Here is a 27879-nt window from a genome sequence, read left to right on the forward strand (position 1 = left end):
GGGCTCCTCCGCTAGTATAAGAGCTAGCAAAAGAGCAGATTTATAGTGGAGGAGTCCGGCGAGAAGACCTCCCAAGACGGAAGACCACCGGAGCTGTCCAATAAATTATTTTAAAAACATGTGTTGTGTTTTTTTCTTTACACTTTTTTTCACCAGGTGAATGGGTAGGGGTACATTGTACCCCATACTCATTCACATAGGGTGGGGGGCCGGTATCTGGGGCCCCCCTTATTAAAAGGGGCTCCCAGATTCCGATAAGCCCCCCCCCCGCAGACCCCGACAACCAACGGCCAGGGTTGTCGGGAAGAGGCCCTTGTCCTCATCAACATGGGGACAAGGTGCTTTGGGGTGGGGGGGCCGCAGGGCCCCCCTCCCCAAAGCACCCCCCCATGTTGAGGCCACATGGCCTGGTACGGCTCAGGAGGCGCTCGCTCGTCCCCACCCCCTTTCCTGACCATCCGGGCTGCGTGCTCGGATAAGGGTCTGATATGGGCTTCGGGGGGACCCCCACAACGTTTTTTCAGCGTAGGTCTTCCCCTTTAAGTCCATACCAGGTGACGGGGCCAGCCAGATGTCAATCTCGCCGACGGAGGCGGTGACATTGACTTCCTGCATTAGTCACGTCTACCTGGAGCCGCGTTCAAAATGAACGGACTTTACTCCGTGTGTGGGCAAGTCCAAGTCGGACAATTTTGAGTCAAAACTTCTTTCTAAGTCCTGATGGGTTTACTTCCTCTTTGTTTCCCTGCGAAGGCAAAGCATAATGGGCTATTATGTGTCACTTACCTAACACAGGAGCCTGCGATGTCCCCGATTTCCTCGCCGGTTGGAAGCGTCCATCTTCCTTCCGGGGTCACGGCATGTCCTTTTTTCTATTGTTTTGTTTTTCTGTTTTTTGTTGTTTGTTGTTTGTTTTTGTTTTTTTGTTTGTTTTTTGTTGTTCTGGCCAATAACACACCTCCTGTATTAGGGCTCATGTACACAGGGCATTTTCTCAACACTGAAAACTTGGCAGCTGGAAACCAGCTTTTACATACGTTTATGTGAGTTTAGCAGCAGTTATGAGCATTTGAAGTTTTTTTTTTAATATAGCCTAATGGCGCGTACACACGATCGAATTGTCCGGCGTACCTAGTCCGGCAAACAATCCGGCGGATAGTCCGGCGGACTTTCTACCAAACGGACTTCCACACACGGACACACAGAAAGTCCGGCGTTTGCTAGCGTGATGACGTACGGCGCGTACGACGGGACTAGAAAAAGGAAGTTCAACAGCCAGTAGCCAATAGCTTCCTTTTCGTATTTGCTTCTGAGCATGCGTCATTCTTAGCCTGCTGGACTAGCATACTGATGAACGTATTGTCCACTGAAGCCCACACACGATCGAATTGTCTGTTGAAATGTGTTTTGGCAGACTAAGTACGCCGGACAATTTGTGTACGCGGCATTAGAAAACCCTCCCAAATGCCCACAATGCATGAAAAACAAGTAAATTATTAACTATTTCAGCTATTCTGTGAGAGAAGAGAGAGCAGCACCAGAGAGAGCAGTGTGCTTGTAGATTGTGGTCTTATTTTTTGTGTTTTTACTATGGATCCCATCATGAGCATGTGTGAGGAAATGCTCCTGATGTTGCTGTTGCATAACCAGAGTTCGTTGCTACTTGACTCATCTGTTGATGCAGGCAACATGCAGGCAGACATGTAGTAGAAATTTGTGTTTTTTCAACATTTTTATATGTTCAAAAATGATCATAAACATTTTCTCCTTCTAAAAAAGGTTAAGGAAAATTTACACCTGAATAACAGCTGAACCAGTGAACAGAAAGCACAGGATACTGCAAACCGCACCGCAGATATGTGAACCCAGCCTAACAGGAGTTCTAGTTTATTTCCGCTCTGTCCAAAACTAAAAATAAGGTTTGCCATTAGTTATACTTTAAAGGAAATCTATGGTTACAGCATACACTTTCATTTTATAACATCAGTATTGTAATAACAATACAAACAGTAGTTATATTTGACAATTGAATATAAGCTTACTTGAAAGATCTCCTTTCATATTGTGAGTTCTGCCTATCTGCTGGCCATCTCTTTCCACAACTTCCTGGATTCCATGTCTACTTTGCAACTTTGCCTGTGCTGTTTACTTTCCATTTGTAAGGACTACATATCCCATGGTACCTTGCTACAGACAGATAAGTAGATTTACTACTTAACAACCACGCTATAGCTCAATGACGGCTACAGAGCGGCTTGATAACTTTGGGAGGGCGTACATTGATGTCCTCTCAGAATCTTGCTCCCACGCACCCAGGAACATTCGCGACCGCCCGATCCAGAGCATCACGGTTTAGGGTAAATGACCGCTGATATCGGCCGTTTACCATGTGATCACTCCGTCAAATGACGGATCGATCACTTGTAAACAAACCGGAATCACATCTGGTTCCTCTCTCCCTCTCTGTTCCGATCAATATGGAGAGGGAAGAGGGGAGAGATCAGATGGTGCTGCAGCACTGTGGGCTGGATGTGTAGTGCCCACAGTGCTGATTTGTGCCCACTCCAGCCATTCATCCATCCATACTCAGCCAGCCATTCATGCTCAGCCAGCCATCCATCCACCCATACTCAGCCAGCCATCCATCCATCCATGCTCAGCCATCCATCAATGCTTAGCCAGCCATCCATCCATACTCAGCCAGCCATCCATCCATCCATACTCAGCTAGCTATCCATGCTCAGCCATCCCTCCATGCTCAGTCAGCCATCCAACCATCCATGCTTAGCCATTCATCCCTACTCAGCAATACTCATCCATCCATCCATACTCAGCAATACTCCTCCATCCATCCATGCTCAGCCATCCCATCCACCCCCAGCCATACTCAGCCATACTCAGCCACCCTCATCCACGGCTCATTCATCCTCATTCGTGCTCATCCATGCCATATCCATGCCACTAGAGTGCCTCACAAAAGTGCAATAGGTAGTCAAATTAGATTTGACATTTATGCCCCCAGAATGCCTGATAGTGGTCCCTGCATGTTTGGCCTCTCTATGTGGCCAGGCTGTGTAAAAGTCTCCCACATGTGGTATTGCCGTACTCAGGAGGAGTAGGAGAATCTATTTTGGGGTGTATTTTTTGGTATGTACATTCTATATTTTAGAAATATTGTATAAATGGCCAAATTTGTATAAAACAAACTGCGTTTTAATTTTCTTTACACATTTTCCAGAAACTTGTAGAAAAAAAAGACATGTTCAAAAGACTCACTATGTATGCCTCATAGATTATACATTGGGTTGTTTTCTTTCCAAAATGGGGTAATTTTTGGGGCGTTTTCATTGTCCTGGTGCTCCAGGGCCTTCAAAAGTGTAATGCTCCATACACACGATCATAAATTCCGTCAGAAAAAACTTGGATGTTTTTTCCGACGGAATTCAGCTAAAGCTTGCCTTGCATACACACGGTCACACAAAAGTTCTCTGAACTTTTGACCGTCAACGTTGACGTACAACACTACGACGCACTGAGAAAATTAAGTTCAATGCTTCCAAGCATGCGTTGAATTGTTTCCGAGCATGCCTGATTTTTTGCACGTCTGAATTGCATACAGACGAATGCATTTTTGGATAGGAACTTTTTCCAACCGAAAAATAGAGAACCTGCTCTTAATCTTTTGCTGGCTGGAATTCTGCCAGCAAAAGTCCCATGGAGCATACAAAAATCAAAAGTGCACATCCGACTTTTGCTGGCAGAATTTCTGATGTGTGTATAGGGCATAAGAGGTAGTCCAGAAATTATATGTGTAATTTATGCTCCAAGAACGCCTGACGGTGCTCCCTGCATGTTGGGTTTCTGTATGTTGCCACGCTGTGTAAAAGTCTCACACATGTGGTATCCCCGCTAGTAGCCGAATAGCGCCGCTAAAACGACGGTAAAGCGGTGCTCAAAATAGCGCCGCTTTACCACCGACGCCCACCTGCCTCAGTCTGAAAGTAGCCTGAAGGAGATTGTGCGATCAGATTGTAAAAATATGTGGACAGCTACAGTACATAAATGATACTGGCACTTGAATTGTTGAAATACAGGATAGCATATGCCTTCCCTACCCTCTTCCTTTATATTCATTTCCAGATTACAGGTGGTGTATACGGGAAGCTTGCATAGCATTACAGTCGTTAAGAGGTTAAAAAAATGACTTAAACAACATGACTCATTTGTTCCATGTCAGCCCTCATGTAACAAACAGTGACCTGATTTTGACAAGAGTCATGTTTCCAGTGCTGGAAAATGAGGCACCATACAGCTGTCAACAGGTACCCAATACTCTGCCGTTTTTTAAAGAACTAACATATATTCTGGGAACCGCCTTTAAATGGTAGAACATTAAGGACACAGCTACTTCTCCTTGTTAAGGCCTTTTCCTGACCACTTTTATTAACACAAATTTCAAGTTCAACACATGGGTTCCCATGCAGTGGTTTTTAAAGCGAAGGTCCACCCTAAAGTGGAGCTTCCGCTCATTGGAACCCTCCCCCCCTCCAGCGCCACAATTGGCACCTTTCAGGGGGGAGGGGGGTGCAGGTACCTGTACAGTACAGGTATCTGCACCCACTTCTGGCATAGATATCTGCAGAATGTACGCCCCTTTCCGCAGAATCTACGCCCCTTTCCGCAGGTCCCCCGCTGTCTGCTGGGAAACACACGGATCCCAGAGACAGCGGGGACCATCCTTATTGCGCAGCGCGACTCGCAGTAGGGAACCGGGAAATGAAGCCGCAAGGCTCCACTTCCTGATTCCCATACACAAGATGGCGGCGGCAGCACCCGAGAGACGATCGAGAGATCGGCTTCGGGTGCCGACATCGCGGGCGCGCTGGGCGGGTAAGTGTCCTTATTTTAAAAGTCAGCAGCTGCAGTATTTGTAGCTGCTGGCTTTAAAAAAAAAAACGGCGGAACTCCCGCTTTAAGCAAAAAAAAAAAACAAATGTTCATCAGCCTCCTGACTTATACTTTGGCCTCAAGCCGCAGTTCAAGGTCATTATCTGTCCCCTCCAAACAGTTTTTCTCACACAAACTCAATGCACACAGCTATAAGTTCCCTGCTGTACTTACTCCCACGTGCATCCTAGGTGGAGCCTTCCTGACTCCTGGCAGAGACCTCCTCTTTGCACCAGGGTGAAGCCCTGGACCATAGTTGCATCTCTAATAAAAGCTCTGTACACATAGTTACATAGTAGGCGAGGTTGAAAAGACACAAGTCCATCAAGTTCAACCTATGTGTGCAGGGGCGGACTGACAACTCATGGGGCCCCTGAGCAACAGGAGATTATTGGGCCCCCAGGCAATCAGAGATTATGGGGCCACACAGTATACACAAACATACACACACAGTATACAATCACACAGTATACATACACACAGTATACACAGATATGTTTCTATTGGCTGAGAAGGTACTGGAGAGGTGGGGCAGCTATAATCTCTGGATTTTTAGACCAAAAGGATGTCGGTAAGGGACATTTCAGAGACAGATGTAAAAAAAAAAACACAGATTTTTACATACTGTCCCTGGTTTTACTGAGGCTGGCAACCCTGATGGGGCCCACTAGTGCCATGGGGCCCTCGGGCAGTGCCCGAGTGGCCGATGGTCAGTCCGCCCCTGTATGTGTGTGATTTTATGTCCATATTACATTGTAACACAACTGCACAATCAATGTTGGTTGTTTGCAAAATCTGCATCTATAATTGGAGACTTCCTACTTCCCAAGTCTCTATGAAGACTCGGGGCTACAGGTCCCAAACAAAGTTTTACTAATCTCAAGGAACCTGATAATCCATTTATCTCTGCATTGGACAAGCACCCTGGAGCCCTTCACCCCCTTACTTTTGTTTGTTTGGAATGAGCAGTGCACATGACCATTAATGCACACTACAAATCCCATAGTCCCATCTCAGGAGTGAGCAAGAGAGGGTGGCTACATTCCTACATACAGTGGGATAATGGAATGTAGTCACCCCCCAGGGGCGTAACTATAGGGGGTGCAGCAGTCGCGACCGCAACCGGGCCCTGTGATACAGGGGGCCCATGCAGCCCCCTCTACATATGGCCAGCAGCAGCATAGGCAGCTAGGGGTACCAGTGCACCATGCACACGGGTGGCTGGAGGTGGAGAGTGACTAGCAGAACTCCATGCTCGACTATCGCACTGGCTGTTCTTTAGTTGTGCATTCCCCGCATGACCTGTGTCCTCAGCCGGCTCCTCCGAGTACCCCTACCCTGCTCCATGCATTGCCGCTCAGTCCGATGTCTGTTCTCCCCGGCCAGAGACCCGCCCCCCCCCCGAGTCCGGCCCACACTGCACTGCATACTTCTCCCGGGTAAACAAACTTTAAGAACACAGATGCAGTGCAGCCCTATGAGAGCCGGCTCCCCGGAGGACACTGCAGGCTTGTCTGCCAGCCCCCCTCCTCCCCCGTCATACACAGATGATGAAAGGTCTTTTTGGGAGATATGCTGATCGCCCATCCAGCACACTGGATGGAGCCCAGACCAACATGGATGAGTGCGCGGCCTACAGCTTGGTCATGGTGAGTGAGAGGACCCCATCCCCCACACACCATTACATACCCCCTCCCTCTCCCCCTGGGGACAGGGACCCCTTCTTATGTGGGGACAGGGACCCCCACCTCCCCTGGGGACCGGGACCCCTTCTCACCTGGGGGCAGTAACTTCATCTGCCCTGGAGAAAAGGACCTCATCTCTTCTGGGGACAGGGACCCCATCCTGCCTAGGGACAGTCCCCCAATGGGGCACCTAAGAATAAAAAAAAACGTATAAAAAAAAACGAATGATACCAGTGGTGGAACTACAGGGCTCACAAAGGTCATACCTGTGACCACGCCCTGGAGTTCCACCGCCAGACTCGAAGGGAAGGGCCCTGGCTGGGGTTCAGGGGGGCCCTTCATGGTTTCTTGCATCGGGGCCCTGAAGGTTCTAGTTACGCCACTGTCACCCCCTAACAGGAAGTCAGATCACAGCAGCAAAAAAAGGAGTTTGGAGAGTTGGAGGTGGCAGAGAGCAATAGAAGGTTTGAGTTGTTTGAGTTAAGAATACATACTTCAGTAGAATTTTTTAAATTAGTGTTTAGTGTCACTTTAAATGTAACTGTTAGTCATTTATGTAACCATCCACATGCTTAAGGTCTTGGTCAAGGTTATGTCTAGATTCCTGGTGCCCAATATACAGCACAAGGCCTGCACATGGCCCGCTGGCAGTCTGTGTGTGGCCCATCATCTGTTGGGCACCAGGGAGAAAAGCACCTCAATGCTGACCACACACAGGCATCTGGTTTAGCAGTGCCCAGTACTCAGTTTCTAGGTCCCTCTGACAGCAATACAGACTGCCCAAATACACCCACTGTAGTCACTCAGGAGTGAAAGACCAGTGCCATGGAAATCGGCTAAAACTTTGTTTTATTATTGCATGTAAACAACAGTCAACAAATCGAACACGTTTCGGACATCAGGCCTTAATCATGGCTAACAAGTGACACAAAACAGCTTAAATAGTGTAGACAAAATCAGATGGTCAACTACATTCACTATTTTTGTATGGATTACATGGAGATTTGCATAGACTTCCCAGAGACATATGAACATTTCACACAAGTCATTCATTTTATATAGAATATGTACAGTATATACTGCATATAAAGCTATGTGATTGAAAACAAGAGCCTGCGATATACAATTGTAACACCCTCTCGCTTAGTGTGCTAGGTCTTTTTTCTGTAGTGTAGGTAAATTGTTTGGCTTGTTTGGGTGTGGAGCGCACCTCCATAGCGACACCACTCAGCCACTGACACCCCCCCAATGTGTGGCACCCGGGTCAGACCTCCACCCCCCCATTGGTACGCTCCTGCTTTGATATGCACATCATTCCAATTTAGGCCAACATACATTTTAAGTCAAAAATGCTTTATTATGTATTTTTCCTGTTTAACCCATTCATTACATTTTCATTATCTCTGTTTTTTTTCCCTTTTCTACTTTTTGTACCTTTTGTTCATTCATTTTTATAGCAATGCATTACAAGAATTCACAAAATAAACAAAAATCCTTTTTACATTTGTAAATAACTTCACCATGCTTTATACAATGTAACGGAAATGTACTTTAACCACTTACCGACCAGCGCACGCCGATATACATCCTATTTTTGAAGAGGGATATCTCAGTAACGGCAGCAGCTTCTGCCACAACTGAGATATCCATCTCTTTAGGCGCCGGTCGTCTGTACGATAACGGTGGTCTCCGCGGCTGATTCGCCGCGAGATCACCGCTATCGGCGCCGGGAGAGGTGCCACCCCCCCTCCCGCCGCCCTCCCGCACCTTCCGCCGCTTACCGGAGCCGTCGGTAGCGGCAGAGGCGATCGGGTCCTTCTGCTAGCTGGGTATGGAGACGAGTGAGGCTAAGATGGCCCCCACTCGTCTCTATACCATAGGAGGGCAGAAGCAACGTCAAAACGTCACTTCCACCCATAGCTCTTAAAGGTATATTTTTTTTAAATGTCATTTTTTCTTTTTTTTTGCTTTTTAGTCCAAATATGAGATCTGAGGACTTTTTGACCCCAGATCTCATATTTAAGAGGACCTGTCATGCTTTTTTTCTATTACAAGGGATGTTTACATTCCTTGTAATAGGAATAAAAGTGATCCATTTTTTTTCTTTAAAAACACTGTAAAAATAAAATCAATTAAAATAAATAAGGAAAAAAAAAAGGTTTTTAAAAACACCCCGTCACAACGAGCTTGCGCATAGAAGCGAGCGCATACGTTAGTAGAGCCTGCATATGAAAACGGTGGTCAAACCACACATGTGAGGTATCGCCGCGATCGGTAGAGCGAGAGCAATAATTCTAGCCCTAGACCTCCTCTGTAATGCAAAAAATGCAACCTATAGAATTTTTTAAATGTCGTTTATGGAGATTTTTGAGGCTAAAAGTTTGACGCCATTCCACGAGCGGGTGCAATTTTGAAGCGTGACATGTTGGGTATCAGTTTACTCGGCGTACCATTATCTTTCACAATATAAAAAAAAAATTGGGCTAATTTTACTGTTGTGTTATTTTTTTATTCAAAAAAGTGAATTTTTTCCAAAAAAAGTGCGCTTGTAAGACCGCTGCGCAAATACGGTGTGAAAAAAAGTATTTCAATGACCGCCATTTTATTCTCTAGGGTGTTAGAAAAAAAAACAATATAAAATGTTTGGGGTTCTAAGTAATTTTCTAGCAAAAAAAACAGTTTTAAACATGTAAACGCCAAATGAAAAAGAGGCCTGGTCCTTAAGTGGTTAAGCAAACCTTGTAGTACAAGTAAAGTCTGCTTACTTACTTTGCTCTCTCCCTATACAAAAACATGCAATTAAAAATATAAAAAGGCATAACGAAGAAAAAAGTTAATTCAATGTACTTACCTTTCCCTGGCTACAGGCTTTTAATTAATGTATGAAGCTTTTTGGCATGGTGCTGTATAACAAAATAAATAAGCTGAACTTCTATTTATAGTGCAAGGTTGGGTCCATTTGGTAAAAGAAACAAATCACAGAATAAAATTTGGACTTTTGATGAATTATAGCCTACCTTAGTTATCTGATTCAAGAACATTTTTCAACCATAGTGATGGGAAAATTAAAAGGAGCAGATGTACATATTTTCTTGGCCAACATATTTTTAACTGTGCACATGGTGTTTGTTCAGAATTTTTTTTTAATATTGTAAGGTGCATGCTCTGGACACAAAAGACTCCTGTCGAATGCATCTAAGATTCCATTCAAGTTGCAGGTCTGGATGAAATTTTAAGGGCTTTCAAACAAAACTCACTGATGGCATAAATTTTGAAATTTTTCAGAATTTCCACACAAATGTTGGATCTAAATTCTACTGGTGTATGGCCATCTTAAACAAGAAGTATGGCCAAAGTTCGTTCTGCACTCCTGTGACCAATTTTCAGCAGACAGCTGTGACTGCTGATGTCACAGAGCCAGTCCAGGCTCTGGCAAGATTGCAACACCCGCCCACATGCCTGGACCAGCACCCGGCTCAGCCTCTCAGCAAGCCGCTGAGAGCCTGAGCCGGGCGCTCCTGCCACCTCCATAGAACAGCCCTCCAGTGAGCGGGGGGGGGGAGCAGACAGTCATCACCAGCTCTCTGCTCAGGGAGGCCTGAGAACCGAGCGACCAGCAGTGTTCGCTTGGTTCTCAGTCTGAACTGATGGTGGACAGATACAGCATCAAACCAATGCTGCATGCTCCTAGGTAGGTATGATTCTGCAAAGTCATAAGTTATGGCCAGCTTAACACTGGCTTAACCATGTTGAAATTCCCCTACCCCCATTGATTAATATGCACAAAAAGGTGAGAGCCTACAGCCCTGTACACATAGGCTGAATATTGGGCAGTATTGGCTGGGGCAATAGAAATCGACCAGCATTCGACCCATGTGTAGCAGCTGCTCCAACAGAACCCGGAGGAATGTTTGGCTTCTGTTGAAGGGGCAGGACTGAAAAAGGTCTGCTGATAGGCATCCGATCAATGCTCTCAATGGCTGGTAACACTGACCAGTGTGTTCTGGCGGTGGGGCGTCCCACTGTCAGAACAGCTCAACAGGGAGATCGCTGTACTAACATAGGATTGCCCTCCTCCCAAACTCCTTATGTTTTGTTTTTTGGTTCAGTCAGCTGTGTTGAACAATAAAAAAACTGGTAGTGTGCACTAGGCTTTAGGGAAGGCAGCAATTGTTGTTTTGGCACCTTGTCTGGTGTTTTTTAACCACTTTAACCACTTGCTTACTGGGCACTTAAGCACCCTTCCTGCCCAGACCAATTTTCAGCTTTCGGTGCTCTCACACTTTGAATGACAATTACTCAGTCATGCAACACTGTACCCAAATGAATTTTTTGTCCTTTTTTTTCCCCACAAATAGAGCTTTCTTTTGGTGGTATTTGATCACCTCTGGGGTTTTTGCGCTATAAATGAAAAAAGACCGAAAATTTTGAAAAAAAAACGCATATTTCTTTGTTTCTGTGACAAAATTATGCAAATTATTAATTTTTCTTCATAAATTTTGGCCACAATTTATACTGCTACATATCTTTGGTAAAAATAACCCAAATTAGTGGATATTATTTGGTCTTTGTGAAAGTTAGAGAGTCTAGAAGCTGTGGTTCGATTCGCACAAAATGGATCACATCTGATGTACTGGTGGCCTATCTCGCTTCTTGTGATTCGAACAAGTCAGGAAAGTACAAATACCCCCCAAATGACCCCTTTTTGGAAAGTAGACATTCCAAGGTATTTAGTAAGAGGTATGGTGAGCTTTTTGATGTTGTCATTTTTTTCCCACAATTCTTTGCATAATTAAGATTTTTCATTTTGTTTATTTTTTCCACAAAATTGTCATTGTGATTCATCGTCATCGTGGTTATTTCTCTCACATGGCATGTGTATACCACAAATGACACCCCCAAAAAAATTCTACTACTCCTCCTGAGTATTACAATACCACATGTGTGGGACTTTTTCACAGCCTGGCCACATAGAGGCCCAACATGCAGGGAGCGCCATCATGTGTTCTAGGAGCATAAATTACACATCTAACTTGTTGACTATCTATTACACTTTTGAAGGCCCTGGAGCACCAGGACAATGACACGTGGCACTGATGACAGATGGCACTGATACATGGCAATGATGACACTTATACGTGGCACTGATGACACGTAGCACTGATGACAGATGGCACTAATATGTGGCACTGATGACAGATGGCACTTATACGTGGCACTAATACGTGCCACCGATGACATATGGCACTAATACGTGGCACCGATGATGCGTGACACTGATGACAGATGGCACTGATAAGTGGCATTGATGACACGTGACACTGACAACAGATGGCACCTGAAACTGACAGGTGGCACTGATGACAAATGGCACTGATATGTGGCACCGATGACAGATGGCACTAATATATGGCACTGATGACAGATGGCACTATGTGGCACTGATGACACGTGGCACTGATGACAGATGGCACTGGGGACAAATGGCACTGACAACAGGTGGCACTGGGGACAGATAGCACTAACAGGTGGCACTGGGGACAGATAGCACTAACAGGTGGCACTGGGGGCAGGTAGCACTGGGGTGGATGGCACTGGGGCGGATGGCACTGGGACAGGATGGCATTGGGGGAGGATGGCACTGGGGGAAGATGGCACTGGGGTGGATGTCACTTTTTTTTACTTTTTTTTTTTACACTCACGGCCGCTGCAGCCATTCATCTCTCCCCTCTCACACGCTGTCTGTGTGAGGAGGGTGAGCGGCGCTGAGAGATGATCTCATATGTTTACATATGAGATCATCTCACATTGGACACGCCGATCGCGCTGTAAACGGCCGCTGTGATTGGCCGTTTACAGCGATCTGTGTTTGCCTTTCTCCGGGGGACACGGCAAACACAGAACTTGCCCGATGCGCACCCGCGGTGGCGCGCATTGCGGAAGTAAACAACAGGACGTCCAGGGACGGCCTCCCGGATGTAAGCGCACACTCTATGGCCGTCATTCGGCTATAGGGCGGGTGGGAAGAGGTTAATCTTTGTTATGCTTCCACACAAATATCAAAACACCTGCTATTCTAAAATCAAGATTCCCACCATACTCTAGACCAGCCTTTTTCCAACCTTTTCAACACAGAGGAACCCTTGAAATAGTTCTCTGGTCTCGGGGAACCCCTGCTAAATTTTAGAAATCTACAACTCATGATACACTAGTGTGATGGTCAGTGGGAAGAATGGTCCTTACATTTGTGGTCATTGGGAAGGATTACCTCCTTACAGATAGCTAAAAAGATCAATGGTGCCAGTGGGAACCTATCTGAGAGGCAGTAATTGCCCAATGCTGAAGGAACCCCTAGCAACCTCTGGAGGAACCCTGGTTGAGAATCACTGCTCTAGACATTTGCATTTCTGTAAACAATATTGGGAGTGCACAGATAAAATTTGAGCTATTTTTGGGGGTATAATGTTCTTTGGATATGGTAAAGTATGATGGCCTTGAATATTCCTGTTGAAGGAAAAGAATAGTGTGTTTTTAATGAACACATATTTTATTTATTTTTGCAGTGGTTACCAAAGTAAATCTGGATTAACACTATGGGCATTCAAGTATTTATTCGGATTCCTAATAAGCAGTACATTCACTTTAAAACAATCCTTTACTGATTTCTGTAGCTGTAGGCACTGTTGAGCAATTCATCAGCAGTTTACAGTAGAAGCTATGAAATCATTAAAATCATTGCAGAAGCACAGGCCAGTCAGCTCCCTCTCACAGCAGTGACTCAGTAACATCCCAGCCTTCTAATATGTAATGTAAACACAGAGCGTCACAAGCACATATAACATGTGATTATGGCTTTCCCTGTGTAAATACATACAGTATCTCAAAAAAGTGAGTGCACCACTTACATTTTTGTAAATATTTTATTATATATTTTCATGTGACAACACTGAAGAAATTAGACTTTGCTACAATGTAAAGTAGTGAGTGTACAGCTTGTATAACAGTGTAAATTTACTGTCCCCTCAAAATAACTCAACACACAGCCATTAATGTCTGAACTGCTGGCAACAAAAATGAGTACACCCCTAAGTGAAAATGTCCAAATTGGGCCCAAAGTGTCACTATTTTGTGTGGCCAACATTATTTTCCAGCACTGCCTCTTGGGCATGGAGTTCACCAGAGCTTCACCAGTTGCCACCGGAGTCCTCTTCCACTCCTCCATGATGACATCACAGAGCTGGTGGATGTTAGAGACCTTGCACTCCTCCACCTTCTGTTTGAGGATGCCCCACAGATGCTCAACAGGGTTTGGGGACATGCTTAGTCAGTCCATCACCTTTACCCTCAGCTTCTTTAGCAAGGCAGTGGTTGACTTGGAGGTGTGTTTGGGTTCGTTATCATGTTGGAATACTGCCTTGTGGCCCAGTCCCTGAAGGGAGGGGATCATGCTCTGCTTCAGTATGTCACAGTACATGTTAGAATTCATGATTCCCTCAATGAACTGTAGCTCCCCACTGCCGGCAGCACTCATGCAGCCCCAGACCACTCTTGTGTTTGTATTCTTCACCTGGTTGCCGCCACACACGCTTGAAACCATCTGAACAACATACGTTTATCTTGGTTTCATCAAACCACGGGACATGGTTCCAGTAATCCATGTCCTTAGTCTGCTTGTCTTCAGAAAACTGTTTGCGGGGCTTTCTTGTACATCATCTTGTACATCATCTTCTGGGATGACAGCCATGCAGACCAATTCGATGCAGCGTGCGGCGTATGGTCTGGGCATTGACAGACTGACCCCCCCACCCCTTCAAATTCTGCAGCAATGCTGGAAGCACTCATACATCTATTTCCCAAAGACAACCTCTAGAAATGACACTGAGCATGTGTACTCAACTTCTTTGTTTGACCATGGTGAGGCCTGTTCTGAGTGGAACCTGTTCAGTGTATGGTCTTGGCCACTGTGCTATAGCTCAGTTTCAGGGTCTTGGCAATCTTCTTATAGCCTAGGCCATCTTTATGTAGAGCAACAATTCTTTTTTTCAGATCCTCAGAGAGTTCTTTTCCATGAGGTGCCATGTTGAATTTCCAGTGACAAGTATGAGAGAGTGAAAGCGATAACACCAAATTTAACATACCTGTTCCCCATTCACACCTCAGACCTTGTAACAGACACCGGGGAGGGAAAATGGCTAATTGGGCCCAATTTGGACATTTTCACTTAAGGGTGTACTCACTTTTCTTGCCAGCGGTTTAGACACTAATGGCTGTGTGTTGAGTTATTTTGAGGGGACAGCAAATTTACACTGTTATACAAGTGTCATTTCTTCAGTGTTGTCACATGAAAAGATATAATAATATTTACATAAATGTGAGGGGGTTGTACTCACTTTTGTGAAATACTGTATATATACAAGGTTTTATAAAAACTAACAGCTATTCCTACAATTATTTACCTAAAGCTGATCACTTTTACTTGTACAATATATGTCAAGAAATCATTGATAGGACTATATATTTGTGTGTTTATATTCTTATTTCCTTTGTCTTCAGAGTTGCCCCATATCTGTAAAAATCAAGGCTCAAAATTCATCTTGGCTAAAAGAGAAATTTCTTACCAAAATCACCATATTTATGGATAATCATCACATCAATAATAATGAATGGGTCAGACTCGGACACTTTATTCCTCCGTATGGCTGGATGGAATTAAACTACACAGGTATTTATTGGTTGAACTGGATGGACTTGTGTCTTTTTTCAACTATATTAACTTTGTAACTATGTAAGGTAATTCATTTTTCATATATGAATACATTTTAATACTTTATTTTTCATATCTATGTAGCACTACCCCCTATGGAGCCACTTGAGCATATTTGGTTCTGTACTCTGCCCATAGGTTTGTTCACAGGGTGTGGCAGGTGTGCCAGGGCACACCCTTATCACCCTGTGTGGTGCAGACTCCCCCCTGTTTAGACTCCTGATATGTGACCAAAGCCCCCTAACAGAGATCCTAAAGATCAATAATGTTATCTGCCTGCCCTCAGGGGACTCCTGAAGGTAAATAACCCAAAAGCAGAGGCAACAACTCTAATGACAGATCACAAAATGGCAAACACTTTAACAGATTGATCACCGCTTTACTTAAATTGAGCTCTATGGGCCCAGGCAGGAGGAGGGCAGTGGAAAGACCAGGCTTGTGTCAGACCACTCCCTTCTATCCCCTGAAACCACAGTCCCAGGTAACAGTAAAAGCACAATATCTTTATATATAATGTGTGTGTGTGTGTGTGTTTTTTTTTTGCCTTCCTCTGGATCAATTGTGGGCATAAAATTGGGTATATTGGATTGTACGATTATTTTTTATTTTATTTATTTGTTTTTAAGGTTGAACTGGATGGACTTGTGTCTTTTTTCAACCTAACTAACTATGTAACTATGTAGCACTCTAACTCCCAAGTCTTAAAACCCACCCACTTAATATGTCCTGAGTAGGAATGAGCTTGATGTTCGAGTCGAACATACGCTCGACTCGAACATCGGCTGTTTGCACATTTGGCGAATACCGAACGTTATGGGCCATTCGCGCCAAATTCGTGTGGCGCTCATGGCCCACAATGCACTGCGCCATCGCAGTGCATTGCTGGCTCATGATTGGCCAAGTATGCACTGTGACCCCGCATGCTTGGCCAATCACAGCGCCGGCAGCGAGGAGGGCCATGATTGGCGACAGGCAGGATGCCTGTGGCCAATCATAGCTCAGGCTGTGTAGTACACACCCCACACTATATAAGGCCGCCAGCGTGGCAGCCTTGTGTAGTGTGTTGGCGTCTGTAGGAGTTAGTGGGTGTTCTCTGTGTACCTTCAACACAGTATACACTGTTCGTTATCAGCCGATTTAGTGTTCTTGCTCTTCTGTAATTGAGCTTTTAGCAATCTGCAGGTGTTTGTGGGTGTCTTGTCTGCGTGCCTTGACCGCAGTATAAACCATTATATCCACCTATATAGCTAGCTATATTGTTCTTCTGTAATAGAGCTTTCAGTCAGTTGTAGGATATTGTGCGTGTTGTCTGCATGCCCTGACCGCAGTATACACCATTATATCCACCTATATAGCTAGCTATATTGCTCTTCTGTAATAGAGCTTTCTATAATAAAGGCATCTGCAGGAGTTAGTGGGTGTTGTGTGCCTCCAGCACAATATACACTACCCAATTGCTGGTTTTCCCATCTCCCTCCAGGCCATTACCATGTCTGGAAGGCCAACAGGGAGAGGCAGACAGGCACGAGCCGATAAAAGAGGGCAAGCAGGCTCTGTGTCTAGAGACAACAGTGCTGGTCGTGGATGCGGTGCATTGTCATCATCAGTACGTGGCAAGGGGACACGCTTGTCCTTATTTTCGGCAGCTGGACGTGTTGAGCCGCATCATGCCGAAGACTTGGTAGAGTGGATGACCAAGCCCTCTTCATCCTCCTCATCCTCTCTCACCCAGACTCAGGGTACTAGCAAAGCAGCTGCCAACGCATCCTCTTCCCTCCTCTCAATGTCATCATCAGTGACTCCTTCCCTAGACCCACCACGTCCTCCTGAGGAGTCCCCTGAACTCTTTGAGCACAGTGTTGGGTACATGCTCCAGGAGGATGCCCAGTGTTTTGTAGGCTCTGATGATGATACTCAGCTAGAGGAAGGCAGTAGCGTGAGCGCAGAGAAAGGGGATGCTCAAGAAGGACAGCAATCTGGCAGTCATGTTCCACAAGCTGCAGCATACTGCCAGGTTTGCTCCAGCGATGAAGAGGGAGGGGATGATGAGGGCACTGACTCCACGTGGGTGCCTGGTAGGAGAGAGGAGGAGGCAGGATGCCCTTCGGGGGCCAGCTTAGGGGCAGCATACCCACTGAATCACACCGCAGAGCTCCGCCTGTGCAGGGCGCTGCCTCTGTGCATTATTCTAAAAGTTCTTTGGTGTGGGCCTTTTTTGAGACGAGTGCATCAGATCGCACTGCTGCTTTTTGCAACATATGTCTCAAGCGTATCTCGCGTGGCCAAAACATCAGCCGCTTGGGCACCACATGCTTGACCAGACATATGTTGACCTGCCATGCAGCTCGTTGGCAAGCGCACCTCAAAGACCCACACCAAAGAACAAAGCGGACTTCTCCTTGCTCCTCATCAGCTGGGATCTCCAACCCCACTAGACCTTTAGTCCTCTCTGAAACCTGCTGTGAGAGGAATGAAGGTGTAGAATTAGGTGTGTCACAGCCAAGTGCTTCCGGGCACTCTGCTAGCAGTACACCCACGTCCGATTATAGCAGGCAAATTTCCCTGCCCCAGCTGCTGGACCGTCGAAAGAAGTTCACTCCCAGCCATCCACATGCTCAGCGGTTGAATGCTAGCTTGGCTAAATTGCTAGCACTTCAACTGCTGCCTTTTCAGTTGGTAGACTCTCCCCCCTTCCGTAAGTTTGTACAATTTTAGTCTTACTCGCTGGACAGGTGCATATTACCGCTGACTCATGGTCCAGCAGGCATGGACAGGGACGTTACCTGTCTTTTACGGCCCATTGGGTCACTTTTCTGGCAGCTGGGAAGGATGCAGGACAAGGTGCAGTAGTGTTGGAGGTTGTTCCGCCACCACGCCTCCAAAATGCTACTACTGGTTGTGACACACCTCTCTCCTCCACCCCCTCCTCTTCTTCTTCCTCCATGGCCTCTTCCAGTGCTCTGTCCTCAGAACCAGTGGTGCTCCGTAGACGTTCAAGGGGCTATGCAAGTAGGCACCCAGTACCAGGTACCAGGTACCCGGGCTTACAGGATGTCTTGAAGCAGGCCAGGAAAGTCTGTGTGCATTTCTGCCGATCATTTAATGCCTGTGCTCGGCTGGCTGAGCTCCAAAAGAAGTTGAACCTGCCCAAGAACCGCCTTATATGTGACATGCCCACCAGGTGGAACTCAACGTTGGCCATGCTGCAGTGGCTTCACACGCAGCAGAGGGCCATCAATGAGTACCTGTGCGACTACAGCACCAGGAAAGGGTCAGGGGAGCTCCTTTTTTTCTCACCACGCCAGTGGGGCTTGATCAGGGATGCATGCACTGTCCTGTCACCATTTGGGAAGGCCACAAGGATGGTGAGCAGTGACAGTGAATGCATCAGTGACACTGTACCTCTTGTCCACCTGTTGGACCATACGCTGCGTGGAATAATGGACAGGGCACTGGAGGCAGAACAGAGGCAGGAAGAGGAGGACTTCCTTGCCTCTCAAGGCCCCCTTTATCCAGACAGTATTCCTGCTGTCCCACCCATCACACAGGAAGAGGAGGAGGAGGAGGAGGAGGATGATTGTGTCAGCATGGAGGTGGAGGCTGGCACTCAGCATCAGCAGCAGTCTTGTAGGGATGATTTACAGTCCCAAGAAACCCCTGGACTTGTATGTGGCTGGGAGGAGGTAACTGCGGATCATGTTGTCCTTAGTGACCCAGAGGACTCCGGACCGAATGCCTCAGCTAACCTACGCTGCATGGCCTCCCTGATCCTGCAAAGCCTGCGGAAGGATCCTCGCATTCTTTGGATCAAGGAGAGGGACCATTACTGGCTGGCCACTCTCCTTGATCCACGGTACAAGGGTAAGGTTGCCGACCTTATCTTGCCGTCGCAGAGGGAGCAGAGGATGAGACATCTCCGGGAGGCCTTGCAGAAAGGTCTGTGCAACGCGTTCCCAGAGACTGGGAGGTTACAAACTCCTGGTCCTGGACAACATGTTGCTGAGGCATCGTCAGAAGGAGCGGTGGAGAAGGTGTCTGTCTGACCGATAAGTTCAGACAATTTTTTAGTCCGCAGCCCCAAGGTATGATCGGTTCCAGCAACCATCGCCAGCGTCTGATTTACATGGTGCAGGAATACCTAGGGGCAAGGTCAGACTTGGACACCTTTCCCACCGAAAATCCTCCGGCTTACTGGGTCTTGAGGATGGATCACTGGTCAGAGCTTGCACAGTATGCAATTGAGCTACTGGCCTGTCCTGCATCCAGCATTCTTTAACCTTCAGTGCTGCTGGTGGCTTTGTTACCGATCACAGGGTGAGCCTGTCCACCGACTCGGTTGATCAACTGACCTTCATAAAGATGAATCAGTCTTGGATCACCCACCGCTACCAAGCACCTGAAGCTGATGTAACCGAATAATTTTTTTTTTTAAATATCACATCCCTTCAAGACTGCCTATGCTGATGCTGAGTGACTGTCCTGTTACTTTGATTGTCTATCCTCTGCCTCCTCCTCTGATATCTTGGAAGAACATTTTTGGTTCTGGGTGATGCCTCCAGCCCAATTTTTAAGCCCCTGTTTAACAGGGGCATTCAATTACAATTTTTGATGCAATGCTTTGCAGCAGGGCTCATTCCTGCACCACAACTAGAGTATATGGGAGAGGTTGCAGTGTTGTAGCACCAGCACCAGTGCCTAAGGCCCAATTTTTCTGCCCCTGTTTAACAGGGGAGTTTAATTAAAATGTTTGATGCAATGCTTTGCAGCAGGGCTCATTCCTGCACCACAACTAGAGTATATGGGAGAGGTTGCAGTATCGTGGCACCAGCACCAGTGCCTAAGGCCCAATTTTTCAGCACCTGTTTAACAGGGGCATGTAATTACAATTCTTGATATAATATTTCAGAGCAGGGCCCGTTCCTGTGCCCACCAAGAGTAACTGTGAGGACTTATAGTGTTGTGGCACCAGCACCACAACCACCAAAGGGACAATTTTTCTACCACTGTTCAACAATGGCATGTAATTACAATTCTTGATATAATCGTTCACAGCAGGGCGCTCCAGCGCCCACCAAGAGTAACTTTGAGGGCTTACAATGTTGTGGCAACACCAACACCTTGTTCTGCCATTTCTGCAGAGCATATAGGGCAGGCCCCTACTATCAAACATCCAACTTACAAACGTCTGCTACTTGCAAATGGAAGGAGACAACAGGAAGTGAGATGAAAAAAGACGGACGGCAAAACAAATTATACAGGGGTGATAACCCCTCCCTATGTTTTCCGAAAAGCTTAAAAATAGATTTTTTTTGACTGGAGCTACACTTTAAAAATGTACCAGTTCAAAATTACAAATAGATTCTACTTAACACAACAGACCTGCACAGTCCCTGTCACGTACCTAGTGGTGAGCCCGGAATGCAGAAGGAGACCTCTCTTGCATCCCCGACTCACGGCCCCTGATGATGGTGACAGGAGGCACGGGAGTCAGAGGTAGCACGAGTGCCTGGCAGGATCAACAGCCGGTGGATGGATCTGGCTGACTTCAGGAACTGTAGCTGGACAAGCAGGCCCCAGTGACAGCAGACAGGAACCAGTAGACAGCAGGAGACCAACAGGAACAGGTGGACCACTCAGGGGCAGGCACACAGAAGAGTCAGGCAAGCCGGGTCAAACCAGACAGTCAGTACAGGAACAGATGCAGCAGGCAGAGGCAGGAACGTGGAACAAGCCGGGTCGATAACGGATGAGCACGGATGGACCAGAGGATGAGACAGGTGCAGAGTCGTAGACAAGCCGGAGGTCAGAGGCAGGCAGAAGGCAGGGAAGGTCGCAGGTCAGGCCGGGTCAATACACAAACAGATCAGATTCAGGTAATAGTCTCAGGAACGCTGTAGATCAAGCAGCAAGATCAGAAGGGAGAACTGGGTTTAAATAGCCCGCCTGGCGCCTCTTCACCATTGACCATAATAGGAGGAGGGGGATCTGTGGCTCGTCCTGGGAAAGGGTTAGAGATGACGGGTTTCAGTAGAGAAACATGAAAAACAGGGTGTACCCGAAGTGTTTCTGGCAGTTCCAGTTCGTAGGCCACCTCATTGATTCTCCTCTTGACTGTGAAGGGACCCAGAAACTTAGGGCCCAATTTCTTTGAAGGGCAAGCAAGTCGGAGATTAACTGTAGACAGCCAAACCTGGTCTCCAGGTTTCAGAATCAGTTCCCCCCATCTGTTTTTATCAAAAGTCTCTTTGTTTAACGCTTGTGCTCTGGTCATGGTTTCCTGCAACAGTTTATTGTTGATACTGAAAAAATCCACAGTCTTGAGAACGGCTGGTAAAGAACATTCAGGAACAGAGTTAGGTAGAAATGATGGGTGGAAACCATAATTGGCAAAAAACGGGGTCTGCTTGATGGTAGAATGGATGGAATTATTATAAGCGAACTCGGCCAGTGGCAACAGAGAGAACCAGTCGTCCTGAGAAAAGGAGGAAAAGCAGCGTAGATACTGCTCAAGAGTCTGGTTAGTTCTCTCTGTCTTCCCATTTGTCTGAGGGTGGTATGCAGAAGAAAAAGATAGCTCGATGCCAAGAGAACTGTATAGTGCTCTCCAGAAACGAGAGGTAAACTGCACCCCCCTATCTGATATGATGTTGGCTGGAACTCCATGAAGTCTGATGACTTCCCTGATAAAAACTTGTGCAGTTTCCGGTGCTGATGGTGTTCCTTTCAAGGGGATGAAGTGTGCCATCTTGGACAGCCGATCCACTACCACAAAGATGGCCGTATGGCCTTCTGAAGGGGGAAGTTCAACAATAAAGTCCATGGAGATTAACTTCCAGGGTCTCTCTGGAGCAGGTAGAGGTTTGAGCAGTCCCCAAGCCCTGGCCTTATTACCCTTGCTGTGATTACAGATGGTACAAGACTCCACATATCTTTTGCAGTCCTTTGCAACTTGCAGCCACCAGAATGTGCGTAGCACGAGGTCAGACGTCTTGGAGACACCGAAGTGGCCGGCTAGTACATGGTCATGGCAGAGCCCGAGTATGGTGGCCCGAAGATTTTCTGGAATGAAGATTTTGTCCTCAAGCCAGAACAGACTGTCTTTCGCAAGCAGCCTTGCTCCTGCAGGAGGGGGGTCTTCACTGGAAGCTTGCTTAATCCGGCTTAACAGATCTTCCTGAAGAAGGAGAAAGTTTTCCGCCGACAGAATAGTATCCGGAGAGGTAGGTACTTTGGGATCATTGAACATGCGGGACAATGCGTCCGGTTTGGTATTTTTTGAACCCGGTCTGTAGGTTACATGGAAGGCAAACCTGGAAAAGAACAGCGCCCACCTGGCTTGACGCAGCTTCAATCTTCTAGCAGATTTCAGGTACTCCAGGTTTTTGTGATCTGTATAGATCAGGATCGGGTGAGCTGCTCCTTCCAGAAGGTACCGCCACTCCTCCAAAGACTATTGCTAATAGTTCCCTGTCTCCCACATCATAATTTCTTTCAGGAGCAGAAAGCTTGCGTGAAAAGAAGCCAACAGGGAACAGAAGAGACTTGGGGCCTTGTCGTTGTGAGAGTACTGCCCCAACGGCGACTTCGGATGCATCAACCTCCAGAACAAACGGGAGAGCCGGGTCAGGGTGTTTCAGTACAGAAGCGGAGGTAAAAAGTCTCTTAAGGGTGTCAAAAGCAGTTTGAGCTTCGGGAGTCCAATGAAATCAAACTCCCTGCTTGGTCAGCTGGGTAATATGTGAGATGATGGCTGAGAATCCTTTAATAAATTTCCGATAAAAGTTCGAAAAGCCCACAAACCGCTGAACACTCTTTTTATCCACAGGAGCAGGCCACTCAAGGATAGCGGAAATTTTTTGAGGGTCCATTTTAATGCCTTCAACAGAAATGATTAGTCCCAGAAACTGTATACTCTGTTGTTAAAATTCACACTTCTCAGGTTTTGCATAAAGGCCATGCTGACGGAGTCGCTCTAACACACACTTGACATGTTGATGATGGCTACTGATGGAGGCAGAAAGGATCAAAATGTCATCCAGGTAGATGATGACGAATAGGTCCAGGAAGTCTCTGAAGATGTCATTTATAAAATGCTGGAAGGTGGCGGGGGCGTTGCAGAGCCCAAACGGCATAACTAGATATTCGAAATGTCCGAATCGGGTGCGAAAATCTGTCTTCCATTCGTCACCCTCTCTTATGCGGACCAGATTATAGGCCCCCCGTAGGTCTAATTTAGTAAAAATGACTGCTGCCCCCAGTCTCTGGAAAAGTTCTGGCACCAAAGGAAGAGGGTATCGGTTTTTAATGGTCACCTTGTTTAGTTCCTGATAATCGACACATGGCCGAAGGGTATGGTCCTTTTTTCCACAAAGAAAATGCCAGCTCCTGCAGGGGATGTGGAAGAGCGGATGAATCCTTTCTTAAGATTTTCGTCAATATAGTCCTTGAGTGCTGCCAGTTCCAGTTCAGTTAAAGGAAAAATTCTTCCAAATGGTACTTCGGCCCCAGGGAGGAGCTCGATAGGACAGTCATAGACCCGGTGAGGGGGAAGAGTCTCTGCACCTTTCTTGCTGAAGACATCCATGAAGTCGTGGTATGCCTCTGGAACTAATTGGCGAGCTTCCGTATCCAGGCACATCAGAGCTGTGGGCTGGTTGGAAGTCCTTGGTAGACAATGTTGGAAGCAATAGGGTGAAGAAAAGGTAACATCTCTGGTAGTCCAGTCAATGCAAGGGTTGTGGGCCTGGAGCCAGGGCATTCCCAGGATAACAGGAAACAAGGGTGAGGTGATGATGTCAAGACATAAAAGTTCATGGTGAAGATTGGATATGCTGGCAGAGATGGGGATGGTTTCCTGGGTAACAGGACCAGATCGGATGGCGGATCCATCGGCAAGATGTATCAGTAGTCCTTGGGTCTTGGAGCGTAGTGGTATGTGGTGTTTTGCTGCAAAAACAGAGTCCATAAAGCAGCTGCATGCTCCCGAGTCAACGATAGCGGGAACCTGGATGTTCTTTCTGGGGAGCTGCAACAAAACGGAAAGAGCAAGATGAGGGGAAGCATTGGTGATTGCAAGGACTTGATCAGCAGAAGGAGGAAGCCACTTACGGATCTTGGTTGGGCAGGACCTCACGTAGTGCCCAGGCTCCCCACAATACATGCACAGATCATTCATGCGGCGACGCTGACGTTCTTCAGGTGTGAGCGTTGGTCGTAGCAAACCCAGCTGCATAGGCTCCGGCACATCAGTAGTAGGAGTAGACTGAGCTGGTGGCATAGTACTTGAGTAACTGGGCACTCTTGGCAACATCCAGGTGGGACGTGACGGACCTGCGGCTCTCTCTGACCTGCGTTCACGTAGGCTCCTGTCAATCTGTATGGATAGATTGAATAATTCATCTAGAGTCTGAGGAACTCCTACACGGGCGAGTTCATCTTTCAGGGGATCAGACAGACCCAACCGGAACTGGTAGCGGAGAGCAGCATCGTTCCAATTGGTGTCTGCACTCCAACGCCTGAATTCTGCAACGTAGTCCTCTGCGGCCCTGCGACCCTGCTGTAATGCATGGAGAGCGGCTTCGGCTGTTGCTGAGAGCTGAGGGTCCTCATAGATTCGGGCAATCGTGTCAAAAAAGGTGGTCAGGTTGGAAAGTTCGTCAGCCTTTTGTTCAAGAAGGCGATGTGCCCATGTCTGGGGTTCGTTCTGGAGCAAGGAGATCACAAAGCCCACTTTGGTGGCTTCCAAAGAAAAAGTCCGTGGCTGAAGAGCAAAGTATAACTCGCAGGAGTTGCGAAAGGCCTTGAATTTGCTGCGTTCACCAGAAAATCTTTCAGGCGTGGGCACTCGAGGTTCAGGGGGTAACATCACCACTGCTGGTGGAGCAGGCATGCTGGCAGAGGCGGATAGTGACCCCTGGGTAGTAGCTGGCGGGGAGAGGGCTTGAACGCGTTCCTCCAAACGGGAATAGCTTTCTTGAAGGCCTTTAACTGCCTGGGTCAAACCCGCCAGATGCAAACACAGTTCATCCAAAGGAGAGGCTCCCTGCGCGGGCTCGGTCATGGCTGCTTGATACTGTCACGTACCTAGTGGTGAGCCCGGAATGCAGAAGGAGACCTCTCTTGCGTCCCCGACTCACGGCCCCTGATGATGGGGACAGGAGGCACGGGAGTCAGAGGTAGCACGAGTGCCTGGCAGGATCAACAGCCGGTGGATGGATCTGGCTGACTTCAGGAACTGTAGCTGGACAAGCAGGCCCCAGTGACAGCAGACAGGAACCAGTAGACAGCAGGAGACCAACAGGAACAGGTGGATCACTCAGGGGCAGGCACACAGAAGAGTCAGGCAAGCCGGGTCAAACCAGACAGTCAGTACAGGAACAGATGCAGCAGGCAGAGGCAGGAACGTGGAACAAGCCGGGTCGATAACGGATGAGCACGGATGGACCAGAGGATGAGACAGGTGCAGAGTCGTAGACAAGCCGGAGGTCAGAGGCAGGCAGAAGGCAGGGAAGGTCGCAGGTCAGGCCGGGTCAATACACAAACAGATCAGATTCAGGTAATAGTCTCAGGAACACTGTAGATCAAGCAGCAAGATCAGAAGGGAGAACTGGGTTTAAATAGCCCGCCTGCCGCCGGTAATCGTGCGCGCGCGCACCCGCGTGCACGGGAACGCGCGCACCCGCACGGCCGCAAACGCACGCACCCGTGCGGCCGCAAACGCGTGCACCCGCGCGACCGCGCGCGACCACGCGCAACCGGGCGACCGCGAACACGCGCACCAGGCACCCGCAGGCGCGCACAGAAAGGTGACGGACCACTGTCCCCAGCCAGCCTTTCCTGACAGTCCCTGTCTTGTTTGCACCGCCTGTATACTGCTGTTCTGAGTATATAGGGCCTGGGGGCCCCACGTCTTTCCTTTTTTTAATATGGGTACGGGGTTCCCCTTAATATCCGTACAAGACCCAAACGGGCTGGTAATGGGCAGGGGGGCTACCCATGCCATTTTTCTCAATGATTTTCATCCATATTGCCGGAACCAGATATTACATTAAAACCGCAAGCAGTTTTAAATTACTTTTTTTCCGTTAAATGTCATTTTGTGCAGGGACTGTTCTAAACACGGGAAACACGTGGCACTTCACAGGCATACTATAGACACCCCCCAGGCATGATATTTAAGGGAATATTTCACTTTTTTTCACTTTAATCGTCATTAAAATCCAGCCAAAACGGCCATTTTTAAAAACATTTTAGGCATTGACCCATGTCCCCTGGGACAGAAGCCAGGTCCCCAAACCCTTTTTAGGACAGTATCTTGCATATTAGCCATTAAAATTAGCACGTTTTATTTCGAACGTTCGAGTCCCATAGACTTCAATGGGGTTGTAAAGTTCGTACGAATTTGCGGTCCGTTCGAAAGTTCTGATGCGAACCGAACCGGGGGGTGTTCGGCTCATCGCTAGTCCTGAGTCCTAGGTGTATGGGTGGGTCCGTATTGCACCAGTGACTTTACACAGCCAAGGGGAAAAAGGCAAGGCCCGGAATAAAAAACAGCCCTGGAAAAAATGGCATGCCAGCCCCATAGCATTATTATTCCAGTGAACATCATAACGGCATTATTTTCTTGTTCATTAAAGGGAAAACAATGAATTTTAAAGCATATTTGAAGAGTGTGTTATATATAGAGAAGACAGATATAAAAGCACATAGGGCTCTATAAATATAAAAGCAAATTCCAGTTAAAAGTGGTAAAAGTAGTCAATCATCAAGGGGGACCCCAGGAACTCTGAGAACGTGGGGGGGAGGAACGACTCTGGTGACCAGACACCACCTTCCGCAGAAATAATATACTAAGGTAAGGGGGGGTGGTTTACTGATATAAGGGGGAAACCTTTATATCAGAGCCCCCTTACATTATTGTATTCACTCCCCCTTACATCAGTGACCCCCCAGACTGGTCTGGCGGCGCTGTCACTGACCTCCTCTCAGGTGCACCGTGCAGGGCTGTCAGTCGGTTCCAGCTTGGTGGCTCTGGTTTTATCCTATAGTCTTCTCTCCAGAGTCCACACACATCTGACTTTTCGCATGACCCCCATCCCGGCAGTACTCCCGCGCTTGACTGAAAGATGGTAAGAGAATGCAGACATGATACAAGAGATGGTCAGAGGTTGTATACATGATACAGGAGATGGTTAGAGGCTGCAGACATGGTACAAGAGATCAAGCAGTCTCACCAGTGCCCGTCAAATGCAGTCCCAGCAGTGCCTATCAAATGCAGCCTAGCACTGCCCATCAAATGCAGCCTCACTGTGCCCACGATTGCAGCCTCACTGCCCATCAATGCAGCCTCACTGCGCCCATCAATCCAGCCTCACTGTGCCCATCAATGCAGCCTCACTGTGCCCATCAATGCAGCCTCACTGTGCCCATGAAATGCAGCCTCACTGTGCCCATGAAATGCAGCCTCACCGTGCCCATGAAATG

At 47.3% G+C, this 27879-nt stretch overlaps 1 protein-coding gene across 3 annotated transcripts in view; it reads left to right on the forward strand.

The window, feature by feature from the left end:
- ST6GALNAC1 (ST6 N-acetylgalactosaminide alpha-2,6-sialyltransferase 1) overlaps positions 1-27879 on the forward strand; it is a 374560-nt gene that overhangs the window by 110341 nt on the left and 236340 nt on the right. For all 3 annotated transcript variants that reach the window (XM_077459293.1, XM_077459292.1, XM_077459294.1), the window contains one exon: positions 15186-15354. In XM_077459293.1, coding sequence (XP_077315419.1) covers positions 15186-15354 — 169 coding nt within the window. The remainder of the gene's footprint in view (positions 1-15185; positions 15355-27879) is intronic.

This window comes from Lithobates pipiens, unplaced genomic scaffold (genome assembly GCF_037356315.1).
Source record: "Lithobates pipiens isolate NorthernLeopardFrog02 unplaced genomic scaffold, aLitPip1_a1.2 Scaffold_28, whole genome shotgun sequence".
In the NCBI taxonomy this organism is placed as follows: domain Eukaryota; kingdom Metazoa; phylum Chordata; class Amphibia; order Anura; family Ranidae; genus Lithobates; species Lithobates pipiens.